Source organism: Trichoplusia ni, chromosome 26, assembly GCF_003590095.1.
Source record: "Trichoplusia ni isolate ovarian cell line Hi5 chromosome 26, tn1, whole genome shotgun sequence".
NCBI classification, from domain to species: Eukaryota; Metazoa; Arthropoda; class Insecta; order Lepidoptera; family Noctuidae; genus Trichoplusia; species Trichoplusia ni.
In genome coordinates this window covers 2,784,865-2,797,097 of record NC_039503.1, presented here as the reverse complement: position 1 = coordinate 2,797,097, position 12,233 = coordinate 2,784,865, and the positions used below count along the sequence as shown (strand labels likewise).

At 35.8% G+C, this 12,233-nt stretch overlaps 1 protein-coding gene across 1 annotated transcript in view; it reads right to left on the bottom strand.

Moving 5' to 3' along the window:
* LOC113505537 (1-phosphatidylinositol 4,5-bisphosphate phosphodiesterase epsilon-1-like) overlaps nucleotides 1–12,233 on the bottom strand; it is a 69,447-nt gene that overhangs the window by 45,821 nt on the left and 11,393 nt on the right. Inside the window, exon 4 of the mRNA XM_026888304.1 lies at nucleotides 9,322–9,467. Within this exon, the coding sequence (XP_026744105.1) occupies nucleotides 9,322–9,467 (146 nt within the window). The remainder of the gene's footprint in view (nucleotides 1–9,321; nucleotides 9,468–12,233) is intronic.

Here is a 12,233-nt window from a genome sequence, read left to right as displayed (position 1 = left end):
TCCTAGTTTATTTATCGCTGCAATATAGGACGGAGCGGAAGTAATTCTCTTTATAATAAATTTACTGGCTGAATGAGATGCTTATGGGTGACATTTTGAGAGTTTCAAGAAAGAGGTTTTAAAACAGGTCTTATTTTTAATTTTGTTTAAATCTAGTTTGATAGGTAATTTGTTAACCGTAGAGGCAGCAAGAGGGTTGTTATTTTAGTTTTTTGTGTCTGTCTGTCTGTGGTGTCATAGATCCCGAACCGATTGAGCGATTTTAGTTTTTGTTGTACAGTTAACTTAGTAGGCCTTTTTTATTGAAATAAATTGGAATGGCTTAATCAAAATAATTGCTACAAAGCGCAAAAAATAAAACTCGAAAAATTCCACTGTTTTAAAAGAAAAAATAAAAACTTTTCAAATTACCAAAAGAATCCGAATACCAATAAGGAATAATTCGAGCATTCAAAGCCGATTAAAGTCGATCCAAGCCTTTCATAATTAATGAGACAACTTCCTAATTGCGTCAACCCCTCTAAAAGCCGCAAAGCGTGTCAAAATACCAACTTCAAAGCCTGACAGCCGACAATTTAACTATTACCGCAGTGACAGGTTAAACGTGTAACTATTAACTCTCTTAGTTATCACTTAACTGATATCTTGTAACTGTCCGAGTTGATATTACTAAACTGTCTTCCGGTCCCACGGTGGGCGCCAATACTGAAGCTATTAATAACACCAGCCTGTAATTGTCCCACTGAAGGCCTCTCAAACAGAGAACGAGCATTGATCACCACGCTTGTGAGTCCCACGGTGGGCGCCAGTATCAAAGCTGTTTAAAACCAGTCTGTAACTGTCCCCAAATACACATTGGTCGTTCACAGCCCATTACATCATGACTATATAAAAAAACACAATTAAACGGACATCCGATCTCACCTTTCGTATACTTAGGAGGTCAAAATTAAGGGGAAAAATCATTGAAATTAGATACAGGGTGATTTTCGTACAATTTACGCCCACATTATTTTCGGGTCATTTGGTTCGCCCCAGGGGCGTATTAAGGTAACATGCGGTGACCCAAAGCGATTTTATTACCGCTGTTTTTTCCTTAAAAACCGACCGAATGTTTACCGGGCAAATGTAAAGTGAAAATCTGAGTAAACACCTATATATACTAATATATATATTGTCGACCTCCGTGGTCGAGTGGCGCACGCACCGGTTTCAAGGTGTCGCTAGCTCTGAGGTCCCGGGTTCGATCCCCGGTCGGGTCAATGTAAAAATTCACATTTCTACATTGTCTCGGGTCTGGGTGTTTGTGGTACCTTCGTTGTATCTGAATTCCATAACACAAGTGCTTTAGCAACTTACTTTGGGTTCAGAACAATGTATGTGATGTTGTCCGCATTTATTTATTATTATATAAAGCTGAAGAGTTTGTTTGTTTGATTGTTTGTTTGAACGCGCTTATCTCAGGAACTGCTGGTTCTAATTGAAAAAATATTTTTGTGTTCAACAGACCATTCATCGAGGAAGGTTTCACGCTATATAACATCACGCTGCAACTAATAGGAGCGAAGATACAACAGAAAATGTGGAAAAAACGGGGAAAATTATTCATCTTTGAGGGCTTCCGTTCAAAAATTTCTAACTTATATCTTCTATAGTGGTTTCTTAGGTTTACGCGAATGTTAGACATTGAAATGAAACTACTTTTACAGATTTTATCGCGGTTTAATTTTCGATTGATGGTGACCATGATACCTGCAAAGGTGTCGAAACGTCTGGAACTAAAATCAAAAATTAAACCGCGATAAAATCCGTAAAAGTAGTTTAATTTCCTATATCTTCTAATCACGCGAACGAAGTTGCGGGTAACAGCTATTGTCATTATATGAGCATATTCTTATATTTACAAACAACGCCATCTAGCCTCAAACTACGCAAAGCTTGTGTACGACAAGGCGGTTTAATGTAAATACAGAAAATAACTGAGCTCTTTCTTACAATTTGGTGAAGGGAAAAGAAATGACAAATAAATTTGAGGTCCATAATTTAATTTGTCGTCCAAATAAAAATATGACTGTAACATCGTAGCTTTGCGTTTATTATAAGGACTTGTTGTTAACGCTGCGAAAAAAAATGAATATTTGAACTGTACAGCTACCAGGGTTTACGAGATACAGCCTGGTGACAGTCAGACATACAGAAGTATAGACATATAAATGGAATCTTAATAACGGGTTTCCATTTTGACCCTTTGGGTTACGGACCCTTAAAAAGGCGTCCATCATGTTTAAAGTCAAGTAAAAATATTGTCGGGAAATAAAATTGATCCCCAATTTGAGACGTGTTCCCTCGCATCATTGGGATGTAATAATACATCCCAAGCTTGGAGTGTTTTATTGAAGCTTTCTGACAAACGAAAACTCAACACTCAATACTCGATTATTTATTGCATTCCATATTTAAGTACAAATAACGTGCCTTCCGAAACACAGAAGGCACGTTAAATTGTGGGTCCCGGCTGTTATACGTAATTATATGTATCTTTGACAGTCGTTACAGGTAGTCAGAAGCTTTAATGTCTGAAAGCCAGTCTAAACAAGGGGTATCGTGTTACCCAGGTAACTGGGTTAAGGAGGTCAGATAGGCAGTCGCTCCTTGTAAAACACTGGTACTTAGCTGAATCCGGTTAGACTGGAAGCCGACCCCAACATAAGTACAAGGATGGTAAAAAACAAGTTGAAGTTACAATATGGACCCTGTAGGGCACGAAAAAATTAGGAGAGGGAAAGAATAAATCGTTAATATGATGTAACAACGTCACAAGGCAACTGTTGTGAAGACTAGCTGTTACTCGCAGCTCTACTCGTTCAAATATTGGTTATGCAAATACGTTATCCTACTTAAATATAACTATAAATGCGGACAACATCACATACATTGTTCTGAACCCAAAGTAAGTTGCTAAAGCACTTGTGTTATGGAATTCAGATACAACGAAGGTACAACAAACACCCAGACCCGAGACGATGTAGAAATGTGAATTTTTACATTGACCCGACCGGGGATAGAACTCGGGACATCAGAGCTAGCGACACCTTGAAACCGGTGCGTACGCCACTCGACCACGGAGGTCGTCAAACTTATATTACTAGGATTAAAATAGCCTACGTTTTAATCCAAGTTTTTAGCTACCTCCATAAGGAATTTTATCGAAATAAATCTAGCCGTTTAATAGTGAATTATAAACAGACACACACTGCTGTATATTCAAGGAGTCAGCTCCCTGAATAAATTTTTATTACAAAGTTGTGTTTTTGTGATTAGAAAATATTATCTTAAACGGAATACTCGAAATTAACGGGTTTTAGAATTAACATCACTCATAATTAACATAGCAACAATGATTAAACAAATAAGACTCATTTGTTAATATGTTAGCTTGTTTTGAACATAATTAAAATTTATGTTTTTCGACTTAATGTGGGCCGTTGGTCCGCGGATGGGTGACCATCTATGTTATATCGAGTTCTACCGTGTTTCGGAAGGCAGGCTAAATTTTGGGGACTATCTGTAATTTCTTGAGTTCCCGTTAAAATAAATCTGGCACTCCAAAAAAATACAATTATCAAAATAAAATCAAAACCTCTGTGTCTTTTTAGTAACAGAAATACGTCTAATTATTTGTTTCAATCGTAACTATATAGTTGTCACTGTTCATGAGATTTAGCTTGGTATCAAACAAACAGACAGATGAGTCTTAGTAACAGGGTTCTGTTTTTACAATAAATTCCAACATCAATTTTTAAAATATACAATATAATAATATGATAAAATGTTCACAACTTTTACACAGCGCCATCTAGTTTATGTCTATCTACGCAGGCAAAGAGGTTAGCATGAACGATTGTTACAATAATCAATATCGGAAAAAAAATGGCCGCCCTAAGTATTTTGTAAGAACATTATAACGCAATAAAAAAGGGAACTTTTAACCCTTGTAATGAAATTACTCTGTGCTACGGATACGGGCACATAAGACCGGCTGATGGACAGGGGTTGAAACGGGTTGGAACAGGACAAGATACTGCCAGTGTTATGTCAGACAGTTGTTCTCAAAGTTTTGTTGAAATTGAAATATTGTATTTTTGCCACTTGTTGGGCAAAGGCCTCCCCCAAATTCTTCCCCGATTCTATATTCTGGACCTCATGTAACCAGCCCGCGCGGTAAGCGTTAAGGTCGTCTCGCCACCGCTTCCTAGGCCTCCCACGGCGACGCCGTCCATCCACTGACTCCCATTGCGTGGTGACTTTGAGTTGACTTTAATGAATTGCAATATTTGGTTCTAATAAATCTCTTGAGCCCGATTAATTATGATGATTATAAGAATAATTTATTGTTATAACGATTTACTTCCGCGTATGTATCAGGATTGCCCGACTAGTTTTGGACCTAACCGGATTGATTCAACATGAGCCGACGCGTCAGTAAACCGTTATTAAATAAATATTTGCATCATTTTTTAATGTTTGCCATTATGACTTTTTGTTATTGAATCATATTGTACTGTCAAAGTTTTTTTTATTAAATAATTCATTATCTGTGTTGTTTATATCTTTTTTCTCTGTTATCTTCAAAATTGCTGTAACGATTTTGATTAGATACCTGTATCAAGCAGAATAAATGCGAAATAACTCAAAATAATATTCTTATCGTCAAAAATAATACTTTCGATTTACATAAAACATTCATATACGAAAACAGGAAGAATGCTTATAAAACCTCGACCCTTACCTACTATAAATAAACCTATTTTAAAAGCTGGCAACACCTTTAACGCCATTTTTTATTACACACATATTTCACTTCTTAAGTAACAAAGTATCTTGGAAGTTAGGCTGGTCACACACAGAGGCCCAGATAATATTACATTACATTACAAAAGAAAACAAATCAAAAATGCAAATGTAAAGAAATGACATTCCTCTTCGACAAGTGACGTGACTTTGACTTGTCAGTTCAATACGTTTGAGGGATTCGTCAGCGTTGGCGAGGAGGCATGTAACTTGGATACAGATTCAATAAATAGGTTTTGAATTGATCAAATGTATTAAATTGTTAAAGCAGCTCGCTTAAAATGTCAAAAATCCATTAATTTTTGTAACAATTAATAATATTCCATAACTTGCGCACAACGCCATCTAGTCTCAAACTAAGCAAAGCTTGTGTCATGAGTACTAGACAATCGATAAACATAATTATATATTTTTAAATACATACATAATATATATAAATTACACCTAGACACAGAACAAATGATCATGCTCATCATACAAACATTTGTCCTGGATGGGAATCGAAAACACGACCTCCGGTATAGCAGTCAGGGTCATTAACCACTAGACCAACAGGCCTGTCAAAAATTTATTTTGAGGAATCTTTTCCTTTATATCAAGGTATTTTTGCTACAACGGTTTTATCAAACTCAAAGATTGATGGTCTTATGGGCTTGCTGTATGCTGGTCTAGTGTGTGTCTAACCTAAGTCAGATAACTTTTAGGAAACTGTTATTTTGTCACTAAAACACACCTGGTGTTATTCTAATTTTTCTTGGCACTAAAGTACCAAAATTGCTAGTATGTTAAGTATCTTGTTATAAAGTAAGTGTGTGCGATTTATATATCAACAAAATAATAAAAAAATAGGTTCTCAGTTTGACCTGTGTTTATGTATGTATGTTTGTCCGCGATTATCTAGCGTTTGGCTGAAGCAATTTGAATGCGGTTTTTATAAAAGTATTTGCTATATTCAGGAGAAGGGTTAGTGCTTTAACCGACTTAAAAGCCGGAAGTTCTGATTTTGACCTGTTAGTATGTATTATGTATGTTTAAAAGTTTTTAATTAAAAACTCAATTGGCATGATTTTAGCACGCAAAGACTATTGTTGTTTTTAATATACAGAGGTTTATGGAAAAACTCTTGTCCAAAAAAAGGCTTTATTAACAAAGAGGCTTCGCAATAAAAAAGTTTTTTTGTTAAATATGAAAATTAAACTAAAATACCGCTTGATAATGATTTCTTAGGTTTACGCGAATGTTAGACATTGAAATGAAACTACTTTTACGGATTTTATCGCGGTTTAATGTTTGATTTTAGTTCCCGGCGTTTCGACACCATTGCAGGTATCATGGTCACGGGCAGACTGAGATGGTGTTCGTCAAAACGAACACCATCTCAGTCTAGTTCGTCAATACCGCTTGATAACTTTAAAAAATTCGTTTCTTAACTATTATATCTTCCTCTAATATATAAAATTCCCATGTCACGATGTTAGTTACCGTACTCCTCCGAAACGGTTCGACTGATTTTTACCAAATTTTATATGCCTATTCAGTAGCTGATGTTAGCTGATTCTCAGACCAGTAGGTCTCCTCCAACATCTATTTTTCATACCCCTAAGTGATAAGGGGACACCACACTGAAAAAATATTTTATTTTTTGGACGAAATTGTTTGTTTTTTTTTTTTAATGTGGCATTAAAAATACATACAACGAGCAAAAAAATAATCGTCAAAGCAGCATTTGCTGGATCAGCTAGTATTTATATAAAATACACACCAAGATATTATTATCTCCCTTTTTAAAATACATCCTCAAATTGAGTACACACATACACATACAAACATACACACACACCTAAACTTAAACAATTTAACTATCCTATTATTACAAACCTCTCACCCTGAACCCACGCCTCAAATTCAACAGTAGTTGTGAATATTTCACAAGTCGACCTAAACTTTGAGTAACGGTGTCGGCGTATCTCAAAGGACTAAGGGGCGGTCAGTCATATGATATGTAACTCTGACAGTTTATTCATATACTCGAGATTTGGCCCTTTCTAAGCTATATCACGATCATAAAGGCAAAAGTTAGTAAGTATTGTATTTGTATACTAGCTGACCTAGCTAACGTTATTTTGTTCAAATAAGGCCGTTTCTCAGGCACTTTTAAAACGTTACATTACTGACTCTAGTTGCACGGTTCCAAAGTGTCATTCTTATGGAGAAGAACCGGCAAGAAACTCCATAAGTTACTCATTTCAAAATAAAATATTACAGTAGCATTTTACATAATAATGAATGTCTGCAAAACAGCGTAAATTAGCAAAACAATTACAAATAGCAAAAATGATAATGATTTTCTATAAAAACTGACATCCAGAGAGAAAACGTTACAATGAAGTAAAGTTAAAATGTTATATAGTGCATAAAAAGTATGTCTTAGGAGGGTGATAATAGACTAAAAAATATAATTAAACATGTTTTTAAATGTCACTCCGTTAAAATTTTATCAAAATCGGTCCCGCCGTTTTTATAGTTGTAAATTGCATTGACATCGGGTTTGAAGCTACCCTGAAAATTTCAGCCTGCTAGCTTATCGGGAAGTGCCTCAAAATTGAGTTACAAAAATCCAACCGCAACGACAAACAAGAAAGTGAGTGTACTGAAATTTGGGAAAAAATTGATGTCGTCCGATTCTCAGACCTACCCAACATGCACACAAAATTTCATGAGAATCGGTCGAGCCGTTTCGTTCAAATTTGTACACCGTGACACGAGAATTTAATACACCGTGATTTTTTAGTCGTCTTACAAAAGCAGCCCAGTTCATGTATCCAATGACTAGAACACGTTCATGATAAAAAAATAGGTATTTATGAGATTTCAAAAAAAAATAAATGCAACTTTTATTCAATATTATGATGCAATTCGTGTTTTTTTAGATACCGTTACCGGTACCGCTCTGTTGCGAGCGTGGTCCGAGCCTTATAACAATGGTGGGGGGCGCGGGCGGCGGCGTTTTTATCATTTTAAGACAATATTTCAGATTTCTCTTGTTTAATTTTTCTTCGTACTTATTATCTTAGTTGATGATAAAAAAATAATAATCGCGCCTAGGGGTATTTTAAGTCGGATACATGAACTGGGCTGCTTTTGTAAGACGACTAAAAAAATCACCGTGTATATTAGATGTTTATAAAGTTTATAAACTATCTGTGTATCTTTGGTCCAAACCTATTCTGCGGTTTTATCTATGCAAATATTAGTAGGATATATACGCAGTTAGCTTGAGCATAGGCTTGGCCGCCTTCAAAGAACTATTAAAAAAATAAACTACAGTTTCCATGAAATGACTTGTATTTTTAAAATGTATTTAAATTTATAAGTCCATTTCCCGATAAAATATTATGCTTAAACTCTGTTTAGTAGCAAAATAGATTATGGAGAGAGTGTAACACATACTATGACAATAAAAAGAAATCACTTTATAAAATATTGTTTGCAGCTGAAAGTTTAAACGCCAATTTGCAATACCTATATTGCATTTGGAGTTTAATGTAATCAGATACAAAACTATATACATACACATATACAGGGTGTCCCAAAACTCAACGATAATCTGAGACCGGATGAAAGGCCAAGTGATAACAGATCAGGGGAAAAAAATATATTTCTATTTTTTGTAAAAAAATATTTCTTTTCATTGCATTTATTTATAGTTTCGCGACGAGGGATGTCGAATTTCAACTTTTTAAATGTCTCTTATCGGTGAACTGAGTGATATGGTTTATTTTTAATATTTTTCCCTGATCTTCTATCACTTGGCCTTTTATCCGGTCTCAGATTATCGTTGAGTTTTGGGACACCCTGTATATGCGTCTGTTAAAATAACCTCTCATACAAAACAATATCTTCTGTAATCTTCTCTTTGCAGTCTTCTTTGGTCTTCTGGTCTTCTCGTAGTGTATAAGTAAGGTCAGCAAGTAGTTTCCGCCGGCCTACAGTCTTTAAACAGCTGAAGGCCGAAAGAAACCCCTGCTGACCGTACCGGGGCTTCGGTCTTTTTGATCTTTTCGGCCTACTTGGTCTTCTTGGTCTTCTCGAGTATTTCAACAAGAAAAAATTGCGAAGAGAGTACTAAATACGTTTAAATAATAACAGAAACTATACATTTTTTAATATTTATTTTTTTATAACTATATTAAACTTAGTATGAATACGAATATACGTAATTTACAGTACGTCAAAAGAGGCATCTTCATCCCTAAAAAAGGTCAGAAACGTGCCTAAAAGCCAAAAACAAAAAAACAGAGCTACCACAAACAAACATGTTAAAACTATTTTATATGAAGCAAATTTCTATAACCATAAGCACACTGCCATTGGTCAGTGATTATAAGACTCTGTCTCATGGACTAAACAGGTCTTTGTGTCAAAAACCCTAATTGATAATATCAACTTTAGTACCGAAATTCCACTTACTTTAACCCTGCGACGATCTCCATGGCGCCGTTGAAGTTTCCAATATTCCAACAGGTTAGGGCCACTCTCAGGACGCACGCAAGGGCCGCCTTCCGATCCTCAAGAGATGGGTGAGACAGCACCAGCTCTGTGACCCACGCTGAGACCTGGTGACAAGAGGAGCTTGAAACCTTCAAATCGGGAGTAATTCTGTCATAATTAAAACAAAATCGACTCCTGCACTGAGGAATTTAATTCTGAAATCGCGAGAGGTTTCAAAAACATTAAAGTCACATGCACAAAATACCTAGATTCAACAGAAACATTTGTAGATCAGCGAGAGCTTTTAAAAACATTTAACTAAGTCATACGCACAAAGACACCTAGACTCAGAACAAGCATTCGTGGATCACACAAACGCTTGTCCTACGTGGCAATTGAAACGAACATGTCGCGCATATTGAGTTCGGCGTGGTGACCTCAACCACTCGGCTATCCGTGCAGTCAACATTTGACATTCATGGTTTTTTTCGTCATATTTCAATGTCCTACTTACTAAATATAACAAGACTGTTTTTATTATAGAAGAGAGATGGCACTACGATTGACATAACTCCCTTTCGCACCCACGCCAGGTCTAAGATCTGGTAGGCTGTTTCCGAAAACAAACATGTTTTGATGAAGTACGGGTATCGTCTAAATTTGGGAGTTTTATTTAAATTATGTTACGAAAGGGATGATAACCTATTGAAACACAGCGACCGAAATAAGCCTACCCCTTTGTAGGGTAACCATGGCTTGTTAGAAAAAAAATACTGAACAAATACTGAAAATTATGTTTTTATTTCAGTGAAATATTATGACTAGCTTCTGCTCGCGGTTTCGCACGCCTGAATGTCGGTTATAGCGTATAAAAAACATAACTCTCCTTTAGCGATGTAGTAGAAAAATAGTATTTGTATTAATCCAAGGTGTCAGCTATCTCCATAGCAAATTCCATTCAAATCTGTCAAGATTTACGACAAGCACAGATAAAAACATACTCACATACTTTTTCATTTATAATATTATTGTGAAAATATGATATAGGAAAAATATCTCACTTTTTACAAAACCATGGTCACCCTACCGACCGAATCAAGATCCGTCCTACTTTAGCAAAGCTGATAGACAATATACGCGGTAAACATTATGATATTTACATATTTTTGGGACGGGCAGAGAGGCTTGTACCATGTATGTCAAAGTTGTGGTGTGGTTTTGGGACAGCGTACGTTGAGGGTTGAAATTCAAAAACAAAACGATTCCTGTATTAAGGAATTTAGACTTAAATCGCGGGGCGTTTCACAAACATTCCAGTCACATGCACAAAGACACCCAGACTCAGGACAAGCATTCGTGGATCACACAAACGCTTCTCTAAACCCAGACACAGAATAGATGATCGTGCTCATGACATAAGCAATTATCCTGCATGGGAATAGAATTCACGACCTCCAGTATAGCAGTTAGGGCCACTTACCATTAGAGCAACAGGACAGTCAATTAAAGCCAGGAATTTGATAAATCCATATTTCTACAGTAGTTTTTGTTAAAAGTGACCTTTCTTTAATTTGTTAGTTGCCAGTAGAACATAGACTGCCCATTGCCTACCCTGAATACAGTCAGAATGAAACCCTAGGAAGATGTGTGTTAATTATATTGAAAGCTGAGTCGTAAGCTAAGTTATAGCGGCGTTAAAAGTGATGGGAAAGTATAGGTCAAGGAGTATCGATGTCGATATTTAGCCCACGTTTTTATACACTCACTTTTCTTGTTTGTTTGTCGCTACCGTTGGACGTCTGTAACTCAATTTTGTGGCACTTCCCGATGAAAGGCTGGAATTATCAGGGTTGCTTCAAACCCGATGACAAAGCAATTTACAACCTTAAAAATGGCATATTTAAAAATGTAGGGTTTTAGATTTCTTAATTTATTAATTATTTTTAAATGAGGTTTTTAATCCCCAGTACATGGAACACAATAATTAATTTCCTTATAGCGGGAGTCGTTTTTATGCCATTTTAATCAGGAAGGCTATATTTTTAAACTTTTAACCTTATTTTAATGCTATCATCATCTTTATCCGCCCATATTCGTCCACTGATGAACATAGGCTTTAAAATTAAACCTTTATTGTATCTGTAGCTGTTGCTATTGAAATGACTATACATAAATTCAAACCTATAATCTTTGACTTGATAGTCCAACGATCACACCACTAGGCTATCATTCCTGACTGCGTAGAACATCAACCATACTAAAGAAAACATTTTATAAATACACCTATTACTACATAATTTGTATCCCACAGTTGGGCAAAGATCTCCCCAACACTCTGTCCTGAACAACACACAACATCAATGAAACGAATCGATCAAATTGTAAACTTACCAACAGAATCCACCTCTAGAAATAATGCTATTGAAACAATATAGAAAGTTAAACTCGCAATTCACAAAACGACAAAAGAAACTTACAATCGAGGCGAACTTTCAAAAACTCGCGAAGTACTTAGGCATTGATGGAATTAATAATTTTGTCCTCTTGTCAAACGGTATTGTTTCAACCGAGTATTGTTTTAATACTCTCCAATATTAAGGTAATTTTATTATGAACGATATTGATTCAGTTTTTTTATTGCTTGGCTATTGAAATTGAATTAAATGTGGTTGTGTCTGGGTGAATTTTGATGTATATTTTTTTTGTTTTCATTACTAATGTTAGAAATGCAAAGCTTTGTATGTATGGATGTTTGTTCGTCTTTCACGCTAAAACCATTTAACGGGTTTAGACGAAACTTGGTACACAGATAGTTTATAACCAGGATTAACACATAGGATAGGTTTCATCCCGATATTACGTTCAGGTGGGGGGTGGGGGGGTCGAGGCCG